General features: G+C 34.8%; 2 protein-coding genes across 14 annotated transcripts in view; one reads left to right on the forward strand and one right to left on the reverse strand.

The window, feature by feature from the left end:
• The window catches only part of adgrg6 (adhesion G protein-coupled receptor G6), an 88,660-nt gene extending 81,399 nt beyond the window's left edge, over positions 1 to 7,261 (forward strand). For 12 of the 13 annotated variants that reach the window (XM_056481059.1, XM_056481060.1, XM_056481062.1 and 9 more), the window contains one exon: positions 6,194 to 7,261. In XM_056481059.1, the coding sequence (XP_056337034.1) occupies positions 6,194 to 6,375 (182 nt within the window). In that variant the 3' untranslated portion in view covers positions 6,376 to 7,261. The remainder of the gene's footprint in view (positions 1 to 6,193) is intronic. The other variant, XM_056481064.1, reaches the window with a different exon arrangement.
• A 4,697-nt stretch (positions 7,262 to 11,958) lies between these two features.
• On the reverse strand, positions 11,959 to 23,055 carry si:ch211-202p1.5 (uncharacterized protein LOC103909337 homolog). The gene is made up of 4 exons (XM_056481565.1): positions 22,920 to 23,055; positions 16,413 to 16,560; positions 14,138 to 14,257; positions 11,959 to 14,049 (listed from the first exon to the last, which is right to left on the reverse strand). The coding sequence occupies exons 1-4, from the start codon at positions 22,972 to 22,974 to the stop codon at positions 13,941 to 13,943; spliced, it is 432 nt and encodes a 143-aa protein (XP_056337540.1). The 5' UTR covers positions 22,975 to 23,055; the 3' UTR covers positions 11,959 to 13,940.
• Between the last annotated feature and the right edge of the window lie 2,837 nt (positions 23,056 to 25,892).

Genomic DNA, 25,892 nt, shown 5'->3' on the forward strand with positions numbered 1-25,892 from the left:
ATGAAAGTTTAAAGAAATGTGTTTGCTACTTTTGTATTTTTGCCTTATTACTTCAGTAAAATCACTGTCCATTGAGACAATTCCCTTTTCCTCCATGTGTTCAAAATAATGAGAAAAGCCACCATCTTGGTTTTTGTCTGTTCTCGCGGGAAGCTCATTTTCTCATTGAGTGTGATTCAACGTGATTACACTAATTTTAATTTAGGAAAAAAATTGTAAAAGCATATTAATTAATCTAGAAGTAACTCGAGTTGCATTTTTAAAAAAGTAACTTATTACTATTTATTATTATATTAATGCGTTACTTTACTTGCTACTTAGAAAAGTGTTATTACAGTACGTAACTCACGTTACTTGTAATGCGTTACCCCAACACTGTCATTAACGAACCATTATGTTGCTTAGTTACATGCCGTTAATCATCCACAATTCTTTCATATTTAATCACCTACCTTTTTGGAGATTTAAGCAGCAGGTTAATCTCCCATTCGCGACTCATTCATGCAGAGAAATCTCTTTACATTTCATTTACATTTTAAGTAAGAAATCTCTTTACTTAAATCAAGAAGAATTTTCTAGATAAGCAAAACATATTGTCATGTTTTAAGAAATAATATGCCAAAATTAGGTGAGTTTTTCCTTAAAACAAGCAAAATATCTTCCAAAGCGGTAAGCAAAATAATCTTATGTCTAAAGGAAAAACAAGATTATTTTGTTTACTCCATTGACAGATTATTTCTTAATAATAAAACTTAATATTGGCATATTATTTCTAAAAAACAAGACGATATGTTTTGCTTGCCTAGAAAATGCTTCTTCATTCATATAAGAATTCTTAGATATTTGAAGTAGAAAGAAGAAAAATCTAAATAAGAAAAGATTTTTGCAGTCTACCAAAGCCTTTCTTGACGATTAGTCTTACATATCCGCAATGTATTGTGGACAATTTTAACGGTTGGAGTATAGACAGTTCTACACTTTTGATTTCTACCAGAAGAAGCAGACCATCTGGTAACCTTTGGCATAGTCTTTTCAACATACTGTTTTGGGACATAACAAATGGTATTTTCGAATACTATTTAGGACAGATAGTATGAGAATTGGGATACAGCAAATGTTTTTTAGTACCTTTCTTGGACTTTGAACAAGTCTGGATTGTTGCATTCTATAGAGGGAGCTCTCGGTTTTCGTTCAAAATATCTTAATTCTGTGCCAAAGACGAATGAAGGTCTCAGGCATAGAATGACATGGGGGTGAGTAGTTCAATTTTGGGTTAACGACCCCTATAAGTTTTAATGTATCCCACCAAGCATTTTTTTTCTTTAATAGACATCTAAGCTAAAGCAAAGCTAAATTTGTGCTGTGAGTGAAATTCTAATAGATGTCTATACTGTAACAAAAGCCCAAAATTAGACATGGACATAGAAGACATAGACTTCACATGTGCAGTCATTCATTTCTTTCTAGTTGATGACTAGTTTATCTACACTGTAAAACCCAACAGTTAATTCTATCAAATTAAATGAGTGTAGTTAACTCAAAATTGACTGAAAGTTAATTCTACTCATTTGAAAAGAGTTTTGGAATCAGCGTTGAAGGTAATGAGTTAGTTAAATACCTAATTACTTCAACTTAAATGAAGTAAGTTCACTGTACTCATATAGATTCGTTTTTTTTTAACTCAAATGGTTTGTTGCAATCGGTTTCCTCAAACGGTTTGAGTTGCCTTAACTTATTGAGTTTTACAGTACAAGTTGGTTTGAGTTCTCTTTATTTGTTGGCTTTTACTGTGCTCAAATTGCTGCGTTTACTCAAATGGATTAAGTTCACAGTACTCATTAGGATTAGTTTTTGAACTTAAATGGTTTGTTGCAATTGGTTTCCTCAAATGGTTTGAGTTACTTTAACTTTTTGGGTTTTACAGTGTATTGTTAAATAAACATCTATCAGATTTTCACTGACAGCCTAAATTTTGTTTTGTTTTAGCCAAGTTATCTATGTTTAAACATCTGTTAGACACACAAAAAAATGCTTGCTGGGATGAAATACTGTTTTCTAGTTTAAATCTCTGTTCATTTGAATTGAGAACTCTTCTAATAAACGTTTATGACCACTGTTTAGTCATATCACATATTACAAGCAATTTTGTGTTTAAAAGGCATGTAAACATAGACATCTTGGCTAAAACAAGGCTAAATTAAGGCTGTCAGTGAAATTTTAATAAATGTCTACTGTAAAAATAGTCCAAAATTAAACTAACCAAGGCACTCTTCATGTGTAGTCCTATTTGATGACTTTGTCTTTTGATTATTGTTAGACATCTATTAGATTTTCACTGACATCCTAAATGCAGTCTTGTTTTAGCCGAGTTATCTTTGTTTAAACATCTATTAGACACACAAAAAAGGCTTGCTGGGATAAAATACTGTTTTCTGGTCTAAACCTCTGTTCATTTAAATCGAGAACTCTTCTAATGAACGTTTATGACCCACTGTTTAGTCATATCACATATTAGTGCCATCTGTTGTTCACTTTTGGTATCTGACAGAGAGTTTGGACCCAGAAATGATGACATGTGACATTTAATAATGTTGCTAGCACAATGATATATAGTGATACAAAAAAAACACTGCAATTCTGAATAAATAATTGTAAAATCTTAACAGTTTAGATTCCCACACATTTTTGACTGGACACTGATAAGCTTTAGTGTCTTTTAGGAGTTCTGAATGTCATTTGCACTCTGTTTGACACTAATTTTCAGCACGGTGGGCTGTTGTTATTTGTCTCCTTTGTTCTTTTTTCTTTTTGTGTGGCAGTGTTAATGCTCCCACTGGGAAAAAATACCCAGCTTGCACCGACTGCCACTAAAATATGTAAAACCATAAACAGTAAAACCTCATCATCGCAGCAGGATCACTCTACATGCTGGCCATGCAGATGATGGATGATATGCACATGCTGTTTGACACTAATAATGCACCTAACATCACAGATTAAAAACACTGTCAGATTCGATTTTTAATTGTGTAATTGGTGCTGCTCATTACTTGGGGTCATCTGGTTGATAGTTTGTCACTGGAAGACATTGACGCATTTGAAGGGATGGTTCACCCATTATTTCCTCACCATTCGCACGTCACATACCTCTTTGAGTGTCTTTCTTCTGCCAAACATGCCAAATATCAAAAGAAGATATTTTGAGGAATGGTGAAATGGTGAAATTTGTTTTTCCTACTATGAATGTGTCAGTGGTTACTGGTTTACAGCATTCTTCAAAACGTCGTCTTTTGTGTTCAGCAAAAGAAAGAAAGAAACTCAAAGATTTGAAACCCCATGAGGGTGAGTCAATGTTTTATTTATTGTTGAACTTTCCCTTTAATATTAAAAATACACGTCCCTTTCACTTTTTTTAGTTCTGTATTTTGCATATCTAGCAAAAAATAAAAGACAAAGAACTTTTTACAGTAGTTGCAAAGAATAGTGAGAAAGATTGTGTGTTAAATAGAGATTTATTCTTTATTTGATCTTGCAGGGAGGGCTGCACATATTGTTTTAGCATAGGAATTGCATTTTGTTCATCCGCAATAGTCACAGGATTTATAGTAACATAGTTTATCAGGTACCACAATTCAGAACACTTGATTTGTGGAGTCATTGCAAAATTTAACCAAATATTACCATATCCCTTTAGCTGCCTGCTCTACAAAATGGTTGACCATGTTTTGACTGTTAAAGTCATTAAAAGAATGACTGTTTTTAATAATGGTTTACACTACACAGAATTATTTGTTTACTAAAAATCAAACAAACATAATTCTGTTGTTCTACTACACTTGATTTTGGTTTTTGGTTTTATTTTGGTTCAAGAAAACATGTTAAATGAGAATCTGAAATATTTTATGGTATACTTGATTTGGTATTCATAAATGTTTTATTTTGATAATGTTTTTAAATAAATTGGTCTTAAACTTCATATTTTCTGATTTTCATAGTAATTTCGGTACTTTTACCATAAACCGACAAATCAACCATTTGGTAGAGGTTGCTGTTTTAGAATTTATGGAATGTGTTGAAAAAAAATGCATTGAGTGTGTTATCTAGCGACATTATTTTTTGGTGGGGCAGTTAAAGGGTTAAACATGTTTTTTGAGCCTGTAACTGTTTAAGCGATTCAAACCAGTTTAAACCATACAGCTCCTTACATTTACTCATTTAATATCTGTACTTTTAGAGTCCCCAGAATGTATTCCATTTTAAACTTTAAACTTTAAACATTTAAAAATGCTGGATTGTTCAATTCCAACGTTTGGTCAAATATGGAAAAACCAAAACATTTAGTACCATTGAGTAAAAAAATAGCCCAAACATTGGTTGAGCCAACGTTGGGTTACAACAACCCACAATTTATCGAGTGTAAAATTGTAATTTATTGTAATATTATATTAAATAGAGCTTTTTAAGTCATTGGTGAAACTGTATTTATATATTTACCTATTATAGTTATGCTATTATAGTTATATTCACCTATTATATTCACACAATATATATTGCAGAAAAACTGAAAGTTCTCTTGTAATTCACTTGCCCTCATGTCTTTCTGAACCCCTGTGAAGTGAAATCTTTTTTTCATCTTCAAAACAGAAATGAAGATATTTTTAGCAAATTCTGAGGGATTTTTGTCCTTCCGTTGAAAGTCTGTTCACCCAAACTTTGACAAAACAAAATATTCATAAGATAAAAAATAAATCTATATGAATGAAGCAGTGTGATCTAGCTTTAGAATAGACATGATCACTTAAAGGGGTGGTCCACAATGATATCATATTTTAAACTTGATGTCTAATGTAGATGTGTAAACATGAACAACATCTCTCAATGTAATACACTCATAGTTCAATGCAAAGTGAGACATTGGCTTTTGCAGAGTTAGCTTTGCAAAGCCTACAGTGAACGAAGTTTGGGAACTACAAAAAAAAATAAAAATACATCTGGGTTAATGATGTCATAAACCCTTCAAGTTACGTGCATTCACCCTGTGCAGTGAAGGAGCATGGCCAGATGTGCTGTAATGTTATAACAGAGATGCTTCCTGGTGACAGGGAGCTGATCTACGAATCACAGCACAAGATGTTAGCAGACCAATCAGAGCCTCTTAAGGGCGGGCCTTCGGAGGAACTAGAAAAATATGACTGTTGTTTTCGTGTTAGCTGAGTAGCTGTATATATTTAAAGATATATGAAAAAATAACGTGATTTTCAACAAATGAAGCGTGATGCACAGATTTAATCTAGTGTTTTATTCACATATGATAAGCTAAGTGTTTTCATCATTTCCGGGTGGCTGCAGTGTCTTAAAGTCTTATTTTAGGCCTTAAAAAGTCTTTGTGTGTTTAGCCCTGTAATAGTATACATTTTCATCCATAATGGTCTTAAAAGTGTCCTAAAAAGTGTAAAATTTGATCTGACGAAACCTGCAGAAACTCAGCACTAATACTTGGTCTCAAAAGCTCAAGAATACTTGCTTGATGAGTGAGAACCAATGAGGTTTATTCTTGTGTGTCATCTGGCACATTTAAGTTTTTGCAAGAACCAATGAGGTTTAATCTTATAGTGATCGTTGACCAAAAAATGAAAAACATTGTTGTTAATTTACCTTTAAGCCATTCAAGATTTAGGAGATATTTATTAATCAGTAGAACATTAAAATACATTTATTGAAAACTCTGGTCCTTGGTTATTTGTAACATACAAGTGTCTTTGAGAGTCTTTTTAAAACTAAAAAAAAAAAAAAAGACTCTTGGATGGCATGAGCATGGGTAAATTAACACTAAATTTATATTTTGGGATGAACTGATCTCTTTAACTTGTTCAGATGAATGCATACTCTTATAGAATGGGATCGAAGGTGCATGTGTATTGGAATGTTTTGCCTAAACTCTGCATAAAGGCATGGAAAACCAACAGAATGGCATGGACAAATAATGACTCACCCTTTTTTTTGTGTGTGTGTGTGTGACCATAAGTTGAATAAACTGTAAATTCCAGTCTTTTTTTCCATTGAGGCAGCAAACATTTTTGAAAATCATTTCATTTGTATTTATCTTGTATCGATACTTTGGCATCAATACTCAATTGCACGTAGCATAAAGGTATATTCAGTCCCTCACTCAAGCATTGTGGCATATTTGCAGGTAAAAGCTCCTCCAATCAGAGCAGTCCCAAATGCAGCCCTTCTGACGGAGAGCCTTCCTCGTCCATTCTTCCCGTGCACCAGGTCCTGGACAAGGTAAAGGGCTATTGCTCTGTGCGCTCGGACAACTTCTACAAGAACATTATCATGTCAGACAGCTTTAGCAACAGCACTAAATTCTAAAGCAAGAAGGCCGGGATGGATATTATACTGAGTTTAACCCTCCAAGCCCTTCCACCTTCCCTGACTGGAGTTGAGAAACGCATAACCCTATAGAGAGGGCAAGCTATGAAAGAGGATTTTACAAACTGTGATTTTCAGCTTATACTGACTATGTGATCTGTAAATATTCATAATATATTTTACTATTCGTGCTTTTTCTAATTTCTGTTTTGCATAATTTCTCTTTTTGCACATTGTTTTTTGAGACTTTTGTATATATAAATGCCTAAATTGTTGCTGCGACAGTAAAAATGCCTAAATTGTTGCTGCGGCAGTAAAAAGTAAAAGTAAAAAACAGAAATGGGACCATTTTACAACCAAAGACTCACTAGCGAACTTGAGGAATACTAGTTAGTTCCTCTGTTGGGGGCTCAAAGAACAAGAATGGTTTGGAGCTTGCATTTTTCCTGCTTGTGAATTTAGCCTTGGTTTAGCTTTCCTCACCTTAAGCAGTACATTGTAAATTAGTGAAACTTTAATACTTTAATTTTGTAATTATTTAAATGCTCTCTATTTTAGTCTTTACATGATCTACTACTGATTAACTTTACAGTTTTTTTACAGTGTGAGCATTGTTCAGTTCAATACACTTGCTATACAAGAAGGCAAAATGAAACGGAAAGCAACAGCTATACACCAAATCTAACACATTCAGACATTCGTATTGCTGTAGATTAATGATGCTGTTCTGACTTGGTATTTATTTTAAATGCTTTTAAGAGATTTCTATGCTCACCAAGGGTTGTTTTGTGTTGCTCTGGTTATCAGTGTAGATCATCGTTGTTTAGCGTGGATGGATGTTTGATGAAAATGTGACATCCTGCATATTAAATGCACTTAAACCAGATGGTGTCTTTCTTATTTTTTTTAACAGTAACATAATTTCCTACTGAAGTGTCTGCATTGTGTCTGGACATTCGGCACAATCTGCTTTTATGGCTGTAATTTTAACATGATAATATACAGTAGGTCACTACAAAAGAATTGGAAAAGTAGATTATGGCCAAGAATTAAAGGTTTTTTATCACCCAAAAATACAAGCCATCCAGGATGTACGGTACACTCTCAGAAATAAAGGTATGCGAGCTGTCACTGGGGTGGTACCTTTTCAAAAAGTACACATTTGCACTTGAAGGGTCCATATTGGTACCTCAAAAGTGTATATTAGTACCTTAAAAATTTAGGAGAAACACTTTTGTACATTTAGGCACTAATATTTACCTTTGAGGTATTAATATGGACCTTTTAGGTAAAACTACACTCTTGCAGCCGTTCATATTTGCATCCAATATCTCAATTGTCATGGGGGGCATGCATGAAATGTTCCTAAATGAAAGTAAAAGTGCTGAACTGCAGTTAAAGTCGACCAATTTAAAATGAAACACCCGAAATTACATGAAACTCCGGACGGAAATGTGGATAGTGTGGTGACGCAATGATGTTTATCGAATTAAATGCGATAACATGTAAAACGGGATCATGAAAGGAACATTCAAAAAGAAACTCATGTAAACACCTTCATCATATTATTGTCTTATTCAGATTAGGTCAAATCATTTGATTACTGATGTCCATGTAAACGTAGTCATAGATAAGCGAGTGAGTGAGTAAATAAATTTGAGACAATATGCTGTTCTTTAACTTGCTATATAGTTAAAAAAAGAAAATGTACAAGGTTGCATAATTAGCCATCATGATAAAACCGGATTATACCATAAAAAATGGGATTCGTTAGATTTACTACATCTTATTATGGTAAATGATTGCAAACAATGTGTATGGGCTGAATTTGACTTTGACTTTATTAATCCCCAAAGGGAAATTCACATGTCACAGCAGAGCTCTCCATACTAAAAATAAATAAGTTACATATATATATATATATATATATATATATATATATATATATATATATATATATATATATATATATATATATATATATATATATATATATATATATATAAAAAACAATAATAAAATTACATTTCATACTGCACACCTTAGTTCCAGAAACGAGTAAACACTTGTCCATATCTAATATCCAATTCAGTTCAGCACAATTTATCTGGTATGATTTTGGTTATACAATCTGATTACTGTTGGAAAAAAAGACTTCCTGTATCCTTCGCTGTAACACCGGGGTTGAATTAATCTTGTACTAAAAGAGCTTGCACACGCTTGGACTGTATCAAAAATTTAAACAACCAAATGAAGGTAAACATTGCTAAATTTAATTTGTGTGTTTAAATTTAGCCCATATAAATTGTTTATAATAAATCATAATATATAAATCATTGTTTTTCAGTGTGTGATGTCACCGTACCTGGATAATCTTAATGGTCCATTTTTAGCTCACTTTTAATCTTTTGTTGGGTTTTGTCGGGGTGTTTCCAGGAACCTAACAATGCGGTCAGTGGCTGCCTCGGTGCGTCTGACTGAAACAGGGCGACAGGAATAGAGAGTGTTTGTTCCTTTGTCCCAGTAGTAAATGAGAGCGCCACAAATTCCTTCCAGAAGTTTCTTGTGAAAGCCTTCCTGTGAGGTAAACCAGCATTCCTGATGATGCCAAAAATGAATGGAGATAAATAGCAAGCCTCGTTTAAAGATTCCGACTACTATTCACCTTAACTATATGGTCGATCCTTCAATATATGATCTCTCAGAGGGCAGACCAACCAACAATATTGGGTTTTTTTGCCAGAAAGGTTTTACACATCACATCATGGAAAACAACAACAGCAAAAGAAAGAGTGAGTGCAGCTATTCAGAAAATTGCTAGCCTCTAGCACAGTGGAAACATTTAGCTTTGCCATTAGATTCTCCCATGATGAGACTCCTGTTTGATCTCCAGGCTCGATGACAGTTTTATCGGTTTCTCTCACACTATACTGCTCTGATGTTATTTTCTGCTTAACTTGTAAGTGTATGTCTGCCACTCTTTCTCTATATATTTAACCTCACTGACACTAACGTTAAAAGTATTTTTGTCTTGTTTTAAGTCTGAATCACAGTATAAAATCATGAAAATAATGACCAAAAATTGTATATTTTGAGAAAGACTGTGCACAATTATGGCATATGTGCACAGTCTTTCTCAAAATATAATTTTTTTGGTCATTATTTTCATAAACATTGACTTAATAATGTTTATTTTTATTATTAATATTAATTGTTTTTTCACATTACAGTAAATATTCAGTTCAGTCATTAGATCGTAAATTCCAACTTTCCACTACTGATAAATCATGATCTGTTGTTATTCTCCGCATAGTGTGTTTTGGTAAGGGCCGATGGAGGGAATTTGGCCAACACATCGGGGTTAGTGCCATATTTTTAATAGGTGCATTTCCACTTTCGCGCCTAAAGCGAGCGTGCTATGTTGAGCCAGGGCCAGTCGCATTTCCACTGTCACTTCCGGGGCCTGATTGGGCCAAAGCGGGGCTTTCTCGGGGCAGCGGCCAACCTTTTTCAGCTCACCGAATACCATGGGCCAAAGAGGGCCTGGGGCTTTGGGATGAAGTAAGAGGCGAAGTTTGCCCGAGTCTGGTAAAGATGGCATGCTGCCATTACACTAGTTTTCCAATCGCACACGAGTACATGCGCCAAACAAATAAATAAATAAAAGAAAAAGAAAAACATATAGCTGGTCAGTTTAAGATAGGCTATTCCATAAAACACCTTATAGGATAGGGGTCCTTTTTTTGCCTAAGATCGCCCTTTCGTTTCCCTTTTAAATGTAAGGGTGTTGCATAAAATAATAAAGCAGTTTGAATTTAATAAGTGATATTTCTTTGCTGCATCCTCCTCGATGTTTTAATAACGCATAGTAATCTTTACACCATATTAAAGACACCGCAGCCAGTAACAGTTGTCAAGAGTTTTTATCAAGTTTAAATCATGTGTTTGTGCCTGAAACGTGCGCGTTTGGATGCATGTGAGACCGGCTGAAAAAGCGCTCACTTGACAGCTATGCGAGCTGGTTTTCTTTTTTCTTTATTCATTTTGGAGACATTTCAAAATATGAATACAACAGAAAGACATAAAACTTTACAAATTACGTGTCCACTTTTGTAGACTCAAAACAATAGTGTCATATCTAGATAAAATAAGCTATATTGAAATCATTTAACAAATAAAAATATCAGATATAATAAAATCACATTAAATAAATAAACCAATATAAAACAAACAAAAGCTCTACATATACATAAATTAAACCGTTTCAAGCCATTTTAAACTTTCAAAGGCCTATTTGAAAAAAAAGATTTGAGATATTTTCTAAAAACAATAAACAACGGAGGAGGTTTGAAATATTATTGATAAAGTATTTGGATATGATGACAATAATCAAATCGTGCAAACAGAGCTTTTGTTGGGGTGAGCGAAACCATTAGAGACTACCTTCTTTTCTGTCATTCAGTCCTGCAGCGCTGCTTTACAAACATTGGAAAAAACTGCAGGTAAAAAAGGTGTTCTATGTCCTCAAACAAGTGTTTATGTTTTTATATGATGTGGAAATGTAAAAATTAAATTTTAATTGTAGAGCTTTATTAGTGTATAGCTGCTGAGCGCAACGAAATAGAGGCTATAGCCTATGTTTTATTACTTGCTCTTATGTCCAGAAACACTTAACAGTTTCCTTTACTTAAGATAACCGAATAATATCCAACACCTTTAAATTATTCTCTTAAATAAAGGGGAATTACCTATTAAGTGTCATATAGCTTAGGCAAAAATGTATATGTTTTAGGTCGCTCTGCATTTGGGCAGAATGTTTGCGGCATTTATCTAAGCAAAATTTAATAAAATACATTTTATACTGAGTTATTACCGGAAAATTTCTGTGGTTTTATAATATGGATGGTGCGCTGGGTCATCTCTCCATTAGTGGTAAGACCACTCGATGCACGATGCCAACAGTTGGTCGGCGAGTAAAGAAATTTAATGAATGAGAATACATAGGCCTGTGCGTATGGACTTACAGTATAATGAAATGCTGTACAGTAACGTGTCATTTGTTTGTTTCGGTTGTCTTCATTTTAATAGTTTCATGATGTTGCGATGGTGTGCTGCATCTGCCTGCCTGATTCCCGCTGAACTGGGCGGGTTGTGTGATGTTTGATTCGGGGGACGTTCTGGGGTCAGCGTTTGCATGACGGGCTGTGAGCTACTAGCCCAACAGTGGAAACACGACATGATTTCAGCCTTACTGCTCATGCTCCCAGGCTATTGGCACGGCCCGGTATGGCCAGTTAAAAGCCCTGGACTGTCCCATTCACTATACCGGGGCATTAGGACTCACAGACTGCAGGTTGAGTACCCCCTGCTGGCCTCACTAACACCACTTCTAACAGCAACCTAGTTTTCCCATGTGTTTCCCATGTACTGACCAGGCTCAGCCCTATTTAGCTTCAGTGAGTAACCGGTCTTGGGCTGCAGTGTGTTATGGCTGTGGTAAAAATTACTCTTTATTTAAAAATAATAATAATAATAAATACTACTTAATTTACAGAAATTCTGAAATTCAGTTAAAACCCTGAAAAAAATCTCATTGTGACTCTTAATACAAACTGGATTCAAGAATCATTTTTAGCAAAGGCAACTAACATGTTTAATGTCATGAATAAAGTGCCCATAAGTCGCTATGGTCCTCAATAAATAGTTAAACACAGTCATTATAAAGAAACAAAACTGAAAACAACAGAGGATATATATACAGCTCTCGGGGAAAAAATGAAGAGACGACTTCAGAAACCATTATTGATTCTCTGGATTTGCCAGTAATATATGTGTCTTAACTAAAATGTATGTAGATAATGTGTTTTCAAAATTTGAAGACGAATTCATAATACCCCACGTTTTTAGACCTTAAATGTGCCATAGAATGAAACTCTGGATATGCCTAAGCAGAGCTTGATAATAACTGTTTAATGGAATGGCATACTGTGACATCATTGTTTCCTTGTTCTTATGTAAATCTAATATATAAAATAAGAGTATAAAATAAGAACAAAAGACAGACTCTGACGATCTACACAGCATAATTAATATGCACACCCACAGCAGTGTTTGATTGGCCATAACGTTTATAATTATGATTATTTCCCTTATTTATGTGTTTATTTAAACTTGTATTATACATACTATGTTCAGTATGTGGGACTCTTATTTTGAAAATGAGACTGGCGTTATAAAAAATGTAATGCAATGCAACCATGAATCTCATGATAGCCTGTCAGAATGCAAAATGTGGGATATGTGGATTAGAAATGTATTTAGCGGACTCCCAAGAGGCATAATGCCAGTTTAACTTCGTCTTACTTTAACGTATATTCAGAAAATTAATGAGGCAACACATGCCTGCTGAATATAAGTGTTTGATGCATGTTTATGCATCATGTCATATCACTCATTCCGTGCGTTGTAAAAATATAAATAGCAGTTTTCCATTTTTGTGTTTTTTTTTTTTTCATTTTTATTTATGCTTTGAACTGCATTATGGGACCTTGATCTTTCTTCCAACAACTTTCAACATTGAAGAGTTTGAATGGAACTTTTATTAACATTTTTTAATAGTTTAAAGTGATATATTGTCTGTGTCGGTGTTTGGTACAAAAATCTTGTAATAAACTGCCAGTAAATTCTCTGTTATTTTACAGACTTATATATTATTTCATGTACAATATATTAACTCAAACTACTGAAATCTCAATAAAAGTTAATTTATTCAAGTATAGAGTTGAAGTTTCAACATCAAAAGTCAACAGAGCAGAGATCAAGCTCCCATAATGCAATTCTCTAAATAAACAGAAAACACAAAATACAGAAACTGTTATTTGACAGATATGCGTTTAAATCGTTTTTCATCTCTTGTTTTACGCTTTAATAACCAAACATGCTTGAGTCTATTTAACTGATTATTTTTGACTTACTGCTGATGCTGTAAAAGGATCCTTACGAAAATGAAAATAGTCACATACAGCTTTCACCGTAACCGGAAGTCATTCGGAATCATTGGCTGAAAAACACTAGCTGTGCATATAGCACATTGAGCATATAAAATCATTTCTAGATAACTTTACCCACTGTGTAGATATCATGGGACAATATTTCATGTTGAATCAATGCACTCAATGGTAGCTCTAAATATTAAAGAAAAAGAAAGTTCTGTATTTGGATATATCTAAGATTTGTATTTAGAATTTTTTGCTCAATATTTTGAAAGAGACTTAACCAGTTGATGGCAAATGCATATAACCAATAATAATCTTGAAGTGGGCTCTTCATTTCTTCCAAATTGTACAATACACGTCAATTAGAAGCACTATGGTTTTAACAGATATGCTGTCAGATCCCTCCTATTTGCTTCATCTACTGTCACTAATGAGAGGCTAGCTTTTCATGACATAGAAATGATTTCTGCACTTTGTAATCCCTTCACAGCACTCGTATTCAGACATATGGCCAGGCTTGCCACCCAAACAGAATAATGTACAGTAAGTTACTAGGTTTTTTCATCCCACTCAGGTTGTTTGTGTTGAATTGCGTCTCCTCAACATCTGGAGGAAGCTAAACTTGTACCGTTCTTTGTAGTTTCTTGGCTGGTACCGTCTGAATGTGCTAATTTCATCTCTGCAAAAGTTACAAAGTAGTGCATCAGTAGAATGTAATGAACTGACACGTGTGAATTCAACAGGGTGAATTCAAAAAGGACACTCACTTTTTCTGGAGAGACAAGTAGGAGCAAAACCGCAAACACTTTGAATCTTTCCTGTTGATGCAATGACATCGTTCAACATCCCGTCTCAGGCGCGAGCCCATGCCATAGGGAATGACCTGACTGAAAGAGAACAGCTTATATTTTAAAGTGCATTTCATTTCATTTATTAGCCCCAGTTATTGCATTTTTTATTATTTTTCAAATATTTCCCAAGCTGTTTAACAGAGCAAAGATATTTTTTCAGTTATTTTTCTTCAGGGAAAGTCTTATTTTTTTATTTGGCTGGAATAAAAAAACAATAAAAGAAATTTAGAAGCTGCTAAGGTCAGTATTATTAGCCCCTTAAGATTTTTTTTTTTTTTTCTCGATTGGCTTCAGATCAAACCACTGTTGTCCAATGATTTACCCTTTTAAAATAAATGTAGAAAAAATTGGTATGTATTATGTATGCAAGGCCAGTATACGCCAATGCTGTTTTGTAAAGAAATGTCTTATTTGTTTTATTTCGGCTAGAATAAAAGCAGTTTTAATTTTTAAAAAATCATTTTAAGGTCAAATTTCTTAGCCCCTTTAAGCTACATATATTTTTTGATAGTCTACAGAACAAACCATCATTATACAATAACTTGCCTAATTACCCTAACCTGCCTAGTTAACCTAATTAACTAACATATATATATAGGATTAATGCCAAAAATAATTGGAATTTTAAGTAAAGAATTGAATTCATGGATTGAAGACATTTTGTAAATTTCATTCTGTAATAATATTGAAACAAAATTTTGGTTAGTAATAAGGATTACTAAGAACTTAATTTTAGCAGCTTTAATAATTTTCTTTTTTGAATCTTCAGATTTCTGATTTTCTAACAGTCTAGCATTTGTATATGTATATGTATTTGTATTTGTATATGTATATGTATATGTATGTGTATATGTATATGTATATGTATATGTATATGTATATGTATATGTATATAACATAAATCAATGAAATGGTTGTTTGTCACCATTTACTGTTGTTGCTGCTGTGTGGTTTGTGTTTGGAGTTGAGTTGATTTTTATCATAAAGTTAATTTCTCATTCGCTACTATTTTTGCTTTTATTTTTTACAAAAAATGACCATGTGCTCCATATTATTTTGCCACAAAATCCACTAAAAACATCTTGTTATCACCAATTTAATTTAATCTCCTGAGCATACGCCTCTTGCTTTAACCTATTAGCATAACTATGCTATCTGCATCTATCGCTACTGCAGTTTTTGCGCTCTTTAAAAGGATAGTTCACCCAAATATGAATATGAAACAACCCAGAAACCCAAGATTGAGGGTCTGGCTCTTTGTAAGTGAATTGAGTGTGAAGGCTTTTTTTTTTTCTGAAACAAACATTCACTGTAAATTCAGAGGCACACAACCTTCGAATCAGAATCGGCACAAAAATAAAAGGTCAGATTTTCAATGCCAAGACACTTGACACATTTAATAAAATTGACTTATTTGTTGGAAAACTCTGCACTTTAAGGTAGATAGCATATGTTATTTGCGTTATAACAATGCTTTAACAATAATTAGTGTTAAAGAGATAGTTCACCCCCAAAAATACTCACCCTCAACTTGTTGCAAACCAATTTGAGTTTTTTTGTTCTGTTGAACACAAAAGAAGGCATTTTGAAGAATGTTGGAAACTTGTAACCACTGAACTCCACAGTATTTGTTTTTCCCTTGGAAGTCAATGATTACAGGATTCCAACATTCTTGAAAATGTCTTCTTTTGGGTGAGTATTTTTTTTTGGGGGGGGGGTGAACTATCCCTTTAACACTGATTATTGTTATAACATTGTTAGAATGCCAATAACATACAGGGTTTTCCCACAATTAAGTCAATTTTATTAAATGTGTCAAGTGTTATGGCATTAAAAATCTGACCTTTTAGTTTTGTGCCGATTCTGATTCGAAGGTTGTGTGCCTCTGAATGTACAGTGAATGTTTGTTTCAGATAAAAAAGCCTTCACACTCAATTCACTTCCCAAGAGCCAGACCCTCAATCTTGGATTTCTGGGTTGTTTTTCACCAAAGGCAGTCTGCCTGTCCTCAGGTCTCCATGCGTGGGCCACATTAATGAGACCACACACTTAAACACAACCAGACACGTGCTTTCAGTGTGTACAGGTTACCGACATCAGTCCCCCACACAACTGCTCTCTCTTCACTCAGTGTGTTGCTCAATAGAGATCTATGAAGAAGCACAGATAAATCAATGCTTGACTGATGTACCTGGGTGTATCGACCCACACAATTCCTATGTGGCAAAAGTACACGCATTCCTTGTCCTTCAGGTTTTCACAGGAGCAGCGCCTTTCACGCCGGTGAATTTGTGGAGCAGCACTCGCAGATGGACTTCTGTTTGTGTGGGACCCTGAGACTGACAAACAAAAGAAGTTTGAGGAACAGGTAAACAAGGACACTTGCAAAATCAATAGACATTTACTATAATATTAACAACACAATATTTGAAGACTGGAACTTCCGAAATGTAAATTTTCACAATGATGCCATACTGCCATACTGTAGATCCGCTGTGTAAAACATATGCTGAAATAGTTAGCGGTTCATGCTGCTGTGCAAACTCAGAGATAAATCAGAGACCAAGCCGAAGGAAAATGAGTGAATAAAAGAATGAATGGAAAATTGAGTTAACTCATTCCTTTCAAATTATAATTATCATTAAGTAAATTAACTTAATGCATAATTATAAAAATTAAGTTAAGTGAACTTAACAGTTCTAAGTTACAACAAAAATACTTTTTTTTTTTTAAGTAAAATCAAGTTGTCATTTCTAAGGCAAGGGGTTTAAATCACTTTTTACAGTGTACACTGAAAAAAATTGATCAAAGATGATTTATTGGATTTACTAAAATATTTTAAGTTAAGTGGTTGTAAACAATTTATCTGAGCTAAATTTAAAGAAACAAATTAAGTTGAACATTACTAAATTTAATTTGTTTAAATTCAACCCATATAAATTGTTTACAACAGTTTTGCAGACATCATTTTGTTTCAGTTTATGCGCCAGCATCATGCAATTTTTAGTCTACTTCATGCAGGTGAGTGGGCTTGACAAACCACCTGTAGACACTCTGTTCATCTCCATCAGCACCAGACACTTTCTTAAAAGCTCCCTGTATACTTCTTGGAAAACATTGTACAATTCTGAGTGTGCTTCACACAGGTGAGTGGGGTTGACAAACCACCTGTAGAACATTCTCTGTAATCCTTTGAGAAAAAAATATCTTAAAACTACACTGTAAAACCCAATGTTAAGTTAACTCAACTCAAACTGTTTGAGGAAACTGATTGCGTTAAGCTATTTACGTTTTGACACAAAATGGTTTGAGTACTGTAAACTTATGCTATATATAATGAGTAATATACACATATATTATTTGTGTTGATGACATCCAATATGTATAGTAGTAATTTAAACATTTTAAGTTCAGTTATCAAATTGGTATCAGTTCAGTTAGAACAAAACAAATTCCAAATAACTATATAGCAACAAAGGTTTGGTATCTCAAATGGCTTCTAGCATTAGAGTTAAGTTAATATGACAAATAAAATTCATTATATATTAAGTTCTGCTTAATATAATCAGTTTATGAGTTCCCATAAGTCTTTTTCATTAAGTCAAAGTAACTTTTATTTTTAAATTATAAGTTAAACCGACTTATTTTATTTAGTGATTTTCACTGTTAGGTTTTACAGTGTAACAAATGAAATGTTTGGGTTTTTTTTAAACTTGGACTTATCATAGCATTTACTATACATTGCTGCTCTCTGGCGATTTGAAATGATTTTTATCCATCCCTTGTACTGATCTGCCAAATGAATACATGAGATTATATTTCACAATATAACTGTCTTTATTTTACTTGATATTGCAGGCAAATACTATTCATTCATTCATTTTCCTTCAGCTTAGTCCTTGATTTATCAGGGGCTTCCACAATAAAATGAACTGCCAACTATTCCGGCATATTTTTTAAGCAGCTGATGCCCTTCCAGTGGCAACCAAGTACTGGGAAACCCCCATACACTCTCACGTTCATGCAAACACTAATACACTACGGCCAATTTAATTAATCCAATTAACTTACGGCGCAGGTCTTTGGACTGTGGGGGAAACTGGAGCACCCGAAGGAAACCATGAACACGAATAGAACATGCAAACTCCACACAGTCGGGACTCAAACTAGAGACCTTCTTAATAGCAAATAATATCAATACAATCAATACTCATAATTCAGAATGAAATCTAGTTTACAAATACACAAACACTATTTTCCCATCAGACCAGGTCTAAATTAATACAAAACTTGTCAAAATATTTGTCAGTTTGACATCTTCACTTGCATTTCAGCAACGTTTTCTTATACAGATCCAGATTTCATGTAATTCAATATAGGTTGTCAGAGAATATTATACAATTGAAAGCAAATCTAAAAACAAAATACTTCTGGTTGGGCTTCCTTAAGGTTGTGGTGAATAAAAAGCCATGTGGAGCATGTTTAAAGAAGACAGCAAATACGAATCTGTGGCCAACCACATTTTATGCCTGTAGAATTCCAGCAGCGCATGTAGATGCTACAAAGCAAACCACCACTACAGCTTCCGATGGCTGGGGTTTTAAAAGCTGAATCAAAAACAGATCACTTACTCATTGGGAGCATGGTTAATCTTCAACAGACAAATAAATCTCAGAGGAGAAGACCAAACAACAAGCAGAGACCCGTGAAATCCGTTTTATTAAGTTTTTAAATATATTCAGTTCTGTTTTTCCCAGATTTCATTTAAAGTTAAAACATTTATTTATTTAGTTGTTTTTAAACAAAATGCACATGCAATTAATTCAAAGTAAATTTGTTTTTGCTAATTTTTCTGATTCAAATTCCATTATACACTGTAAAACCATTTGAGGAACTCAAACCATTCGAGGAAACCGATTGCAACAAACCATTTAAGTTCAGAAACTAATCCTAATGAGTACAGTGAACTTAATCCATGAGTAAATAAAGCATTTTGGACACAGTAAAACCCAATAAATACGTATCAAAAAGTTTTTAAAGCAAAGTGAGATGAAGACGGATAAAGGTCTTGCCCTCTCGAAGGCTCAGCTTCAGGAAGGTGTTTTGTTCAGGATATATTGAGTTGTTTTAACCGGAGGAACCCAGTAACCAGAATGACTCCTGAGGTGCTCAATCAAGTGAGCGGGGCCTGAGGCTTCCGGGGCCTTATAGAAACATGAAACTGAATGCCCAGGTCTGGCTGAAAGTGATCTGGGAGTGATCACAGTGATCCATCACAATACTATAAGGGACTAACTATGGAATACGCAACACATGAACTGACTTTTGTTTAGATGCTGGAAACCAGTTGTCATTCATGTCCTCGAGGCGTCAGTTGGGATGAAGCGCTGGGATTCATAGTCATATATCAGATAAGCATAATGAATCATCATGCGTAGCTCAGATTTGGAGCTTGGAATTTGTTACAAATCCATTGGAATGTCTGCTTAAAATTCCTGACATCATTCACATTCAACTGACTTTATACCATCCAATCCTAAATCATGAGAAAGACATTCAGGAAACGTTTTCTTCATCCGTGCAATATTTTAAGGCTAGACTGCTCTTACTCCATACCAAAGCGAGACTATATGTGAAATTCAAGACAAGCTCCGTAACACTCCTTAGCACAGTTTGTTTTACCAAGAAGAATTTAATTTAGTGGCCCGTGCCCTGAAGAGAGAGAGAGGACTGCCCAGGTGGATCAGCATAGAATTGTAAAGGGATTACCATAAATTCATAACCACCAGCGTTGAACCAGAACATCTCATCTCCTGTTGTTACTGTAGCAATGCAATGTAGACATAGAAACTCAAAACTAGAGTAGAAATTGCGCTGTAGTTTCAGTAATTAACCGCAAAAACATTACTGTGCAATAAAGTATATTATTCCTAGCCTAAAACCCAAGACTTTTGCACTACTTCTGAAATGAAAGATACAAAAGCCAACTTGCAACCATGGTAATCGATTCAAGAAAGTATCCCTTTTAAAACAGAAAATGATCACAATCTAAATTTCGAATGTATCACAGCTTGAATGAATGTTTGCAGAGAAAACTTGCACTGGCTGTGAACTCAACACACTATTAAAAAAGCCTATACCCACAGGGCAAAAGCCTCGTTTCCTCCACCCAGACCATTTGGAGGCAACTTTTGCTCCAGTGTGAGAGAAGTTATATGTTCTGTGGTCCATAGAAGATGGCGTACACATGGGGAGTTTACCCCTTTCCATGCTCAAACCAGACGGATTAAGTTGTATTTTACGCCAAATTGAAGCCTAATTCAACTAACTCCATATTGTAACTTGCTCAAACAACATTCGAAATCTACACAGCTAATTAACATATTATCAAATATAATATAAAACAGATATTTTAACCCCAAAAAAGAAGAACATTCCTCTATGAAACTCAAAAGAGGGTCAATTTCATTCATTTTCCTTCAGCTTAGTTTCTTTATTCATCAGGCGGTTACCACAGAGAAATGAACCGCCAACTTAACCAGCATATGTTTTACACAGTGGATGCCCTTCCAGCTGCAACTTTATAATGGGAAACATTATTACACACTCATTCACACACATACACTACAGGCAATTTAGTTTATTTAATTCACCTATACCGCATGTCTTTGGACTGTGATGAGCACCTGGAGGAAACCCATGTGAACACGGGGAGAACATGCAAACTCCATACTGAAATGCCAACTGACACAGCCGGGACTCGAACCAGCGACCTTCTTGCTGTGAGGTGACAGTGCTAATCACTGAGCCACCGTGTCGCCGAAGGCCAAATTGTGCCTTACGATTATAAAGCCTACAGAGGAAAGAAATAAGGCTTTTTTTTTGGGTGTGAAATGGCTATTGAACGCAATCTGACAGCAATTTGTTTAAGTAGTTCAGTAGTAGTATTATAGTAGTAGTTAGTAAAATAGTTACTAATAGAGGAAATGGATCCAAAAATATGGAAAAACATATACTATTCCTTACTACTATGGAAATACTATGGAAGTCAGTTCTTTAAAATAACATTCTTTAAAATATCTTCTTTAGTGTTTAACAGACGAATAAAAAGCAAACTGAAACAAGTGGAGAACGAGTAAATGATGACAGAATTTTTACATATGGGTGACAGTTTGCATGTTCTCCCCATGTTTGCGTGGGTTTCTTCCAGGTGCTCCGGTTTCCCCCACAGTCCAAAGACATGTGGTACAGGTGAATTGTATAAATGCGTGACTGTGAGAGTACATGGGTGTTTCCCAGGACTGGGTTGTGGCTGGAAGGGCATCTGCTGTGTAAAACATATGCTGAAATAGTTGGGGGTTCATTCTGCTGTGGCAAACTCTGATAAATCAGAAACTAAGCTTGGAAAAACTATTAAGTAAATAAAGTAAGTGCATAATTATAAAAGTTAGGTTAAGTGAACATAATAGTTCTAAGTTATAACAGAAAGACTTAAAATTTTAAAGTAAAATCAGCTTGTCATTTTTAAGGCGATGGGTTAATTTTTTTACACTTTATTATCACTTTTTACAGTGTATGCACAAGACACTTTTTTTCCAGCATCATGCAATTCTTAGTGTACTTCATGTAGGTAAGTAGGCTTGACAGACCACCTATAGAAGACATTCTCTGATATATATATATATATATATATATATATATATATATATATATATATATATATATATATATATATATATATATATATATATATATATATATATATTCATTCATTCATTTTCTTATTGGCTTAGTCCCTTTATTAATCTGGGGTTGCCACAACGGAACGAACTGCCATCCATGCAGCATTTGTTTTATGCAGCGGATGCCCTTGCAGCTGCAACCCATCACTGGGAAACCCATACACACCCATTCACACACACATACACCACAGACAATTTAGCCTAGACAATTCACCTGTACCACATGTCTTTGGACTGTGGGGGAAACCAGAGCACCCGGAGGAAACCCACACGAACACAGGGAGAACATGCAAACTCCACACAGAAACGGGAACTGACCTAGCCGAGACTCGAACCAGTGACCTTCTTGCTGTGAGGCAACAGCACTACCTACTGCACCACTGCCTCGCCCATATATATATTGATATTTCATTGGGACAACTTAAATTTTTCATGTTCAATACACATAAATTTGTTAAAAGTGTTACGTTAACTTACCCTGCATTTTTTACAGTGCTGTGAGAAAGTGATTAAAGTAATTGTATATGTTGTCTATGTTATAATAACCCCCTCCAAAAAAGGGGTTTGAAAAATTTGAAAGTGTACCTTTTAGGTTCTGTGTTGTCGTAGCTGCTGTAATTTCTGCACATGTCAGTAATCATATGACAAAAAGAAAAATGTTTCTATCATAAACTATGCAAAAGTTATTCGATTCCAACTGATGAGAGAACAGAACCACTTATGGGGGTATTGGGCCAGTACGGACCTTGAAATTTAAAGAATGTGTCACAGTCTCAGTACTGGGTATGCAGAGCTTATACACTACAATGCATTCAAAGTAGAAAAAGTAACAAAGCAGACTGAATCTTATAATGACACGTAAGAACAATCTAGAGGAAACTAGATGAACAATTGAAATTTTCACCTTTAAAGCAAGACTTAAGAATATAAATATAAGGAAAACAGGAGTCGTTTACCTTGTTCCAGTATGAACACAAGAGCACTTATTAAGAATAAGAAGGAAAAATCCATGATGCACAGTTCTTTAATTGGCAAGCCAGTCTCGCTTGGTCGTCTATCCACAAGCAGAGAGGAAAGCTGTGTTGAAAGAGAGCAGGTTGTGGAGTCTCTCAGAAAACTCCTGCCACTCTCTACACACCTCCAGCCCTCCACCACACCCCCATCACTCTCCCTGGATCAGTTTGCCAAGCTGCTCTTCCCAATGCTATATACAGGTGCTGTTTGAGATCATCCAAAGTGAATGTCGCTGGGAAATAGAGGGAGAAAGAACTGTTTGGAAAGATGCTTTAAATCTAATTGATGAATTTATTTTGATCTAAATTATGCACTGTATTTGGATTGGAGGTTTGAAGAACAAAGTCTAAACTGCAGCCTGAAGAGGAAACCCATTTTTTTTCAAAGTGGAAAGCCTAGACAGACCAAGTCTTTTTCCCAAACCAAGGGAAGCCCATTGTGGTAAACCTCCATCTTAATTAAAACAATAAAAAGTCAATTGAAACATCTCAATATAAGCATCTGCGTGCCAGACTCTAGTTCAAAAACAGTTCTTGCTGCCATTTTTGGAAGCGATTGCTCCAGTGATCGTTTCAAACTTTGTGAACATTCATACGTGATATGAACGGTGGCGTGAAAGTTGTCGAGAATGGTCCTCAATGGTGCCTGTCATTTAATCACAGTAGGGGCAAACTGATGTATTCTGTGCAGCACCACAGGGGTTATTTTTTCCCACCCGTAGTTCTATTTAGCTCACTTTTGACTTCTCATTAGTCCAGATTAGGCTTAGTTTTGCATTCAGGAGAGATAATTAAAGGCTGGGCGCAACACAAAACAACATATTTGGTCACAGAGCCCCTGGCTACAGCAATTAGATATGTGAGGTGAGGAGCTGTGGAGGAGGAAGGAGAACTTCACAGCTCCAAACGGTTTCTTCCTGCAGCTGTGGGAGAGACTTAATGAACAGTTTGACAGACTGGATGAAAAAAAATGCTCAGGCTCCTGAAATTTGTGAACTAGGGACAGTGTGCCACTAAATGCAAGTTAAGATGTGAATTGAACTATTGTTGTTGTCTTGTTGCCTAGTTTTTTTTTTTTTTAAATCTTTGATGAGAAACTTCAAAACTTATTTTGATGGCCCCCTTCAAACATCGTTAACTACCTATCATTAAAGTATTAGTGAGCCCAGGTTAATTATAAGTATACCTTCGCCTAGATTATTGTGAAATGTTTTGATGCTCGTTTCTGATGACAAATCTACTAGAGGATGCTTTGTTCATATTTGGGAATCTGAAATGCGTTAGTTAGTGTGTATTTTGTTGTGTGTTTCAGCTATGCATCCTTCTTAGACACGTTCACAAGTAAACACTTCCCTACAGTTTTCAATGCAAACATTAAAGAAATAATGACAATGAACAGTTTGACAGACTTAATGAAAAAAAACTGCTCAGGCTCCTGAAATTTGTGAACTAGGGACACTGTGCCACTAAATGCAGGTTAAAATGTGAATCAAACTCTTGTTGTTGTCTCGTAGCCTAGTTTTTTGGAAAATCTTTGACGAGAAACTTCAAAACATTTTGATGGCCCCCTTTAAACATTGTGTTAACTACCTGTCATTATGTACTTATCCAGAGCGTGCAGAAGGGCTGCCAAAATCACTCTGGACCCCTCACACCCAGCACACTGCCTCTTTGAACTTTTACCTTCTGGTCGACGCTACAGAGCACTGCGCACCAGAACAGCCTGTGGGTAACTTTTATTTTGATGGTTCATTTGAGTATTAGTAAACTGTCTGCTTAACATCTGTTGATACTGCTCCTTCAAGAGACATTTAACTGACTATAAGAAACTTAGCAAGTACATGTCAACACACTAACCCTAACCCTAACCCCAACCTAATAGTCTACTTATAATCTAATGAGAATTGGTTGGCATGTAGATCCAATGTAACTTAAATTAAACAAACAAATCATCAAAATAAAGTGTGACAGGACTGTGCAATAAAACGGTAACAGTATTTATTGACAGTTCACCATTGTCCATAGGGATTTTTCTAAAAGTTCGGTATGAGCACACACCTTGGAAGGAATGCCAATAAGCTTTGGAAACATGCAAGTTTATTATTTCCATGGAGTGCACTACTTTTTTTTACTGTTAGTCGATTAAAATAAAGTTGTTAAATGATAATAAAAAATAAAAAAATAAATAATACTGGACTTTATTTCTAAATGGATCGTTAAAAAATATTAAATAATTTTTGATACTGAATTATATGAAACATTATGTGACAATTTGTTTTGCTGTATTGCCCAGCCCTAGACTGAAGCATGGATTTCCAATGAGGCTGTGTTGGTATTAGTAGACTTTTTGCTTTAAATGTGCTAATAGGTTGTTTAGATGGCCTTCAAAAGGAATTCTATTGACCACTAACTTTGCAAGGACATATCGACATGTTATACTAGCCCGAACTCTAAACTATCAATCTATTAATACTCTACTAAAATTTTAATTAGTGTTAGTTGATATGTAGTTGCAAAGTTACTTATATAGCCAACAGACTGTCTAAAGAAGACCGTCATAATAAAGTTTAACCAGGTTGAATTCTTTGTTCCAATCTTTGCTGTATGGAATTTTACATCATATCTATAGCACGTTATGTTGTATTTGAGAAAAAATATATTTTTTGTAGATGTTTATGTGTTATGCAAGTGTTTATTAATGTAATGAAGCAGTGAGAGTTCAGCTAATTGACCAAAGTGTCTAATGACAATAAGAAGGGTTGCAGAATCGCTCACCGAATCAATCAGTAAATCAATAACTTTTCTTTTTTCTCAGAACACTGACCTCTGTAGAAGAAGAAAGCCTTATAAACTCAACAGAATTATCATTGGAACCTAGCATACAGTGAAACAATTAGTCCATGATTATCCATCCTT

The sequence above is a fragment of the Danio aesculapii genome, chromosome 20 (genome assembly GCF_903798145.1).
Source record: "Danio aesculapii chromosome 20, fDanAes4.1, whole genome shotgun sequence".
In the NCBI taxonomy this organism is placed as follows: Eukaryota; Metazoa; Chordata; class Actinopteri; order Cypriniformes; family Danionidae; genus Danio; species Danio aesculapii.

Bases quoted from the DNA above. Each gene is read 5' to 3' on its own strand.
- si:ch211-202p1.5 (XM_056481565.1), bottom strand. From the start codon at position 22,974: ATGGATTTTTCCTTCTTATTCTTAATAAGTGCTCTTGTGTTCATACTG. The intron at 14,258-16,412 runs GTACATCAGTCA...GTTCTCTTTCAG, and splicing joins GTGTGGGTCGATACACCCAG to TCAGGTCATTCCCTATGGCA. The intron at 14,050-14,137 runs GTGAGTGTCCTT...TAACTTTTGCAG, and splicing joins TACTTGTCTCTCCAGAAAAA to AGATGAAATTAGCACATTCA.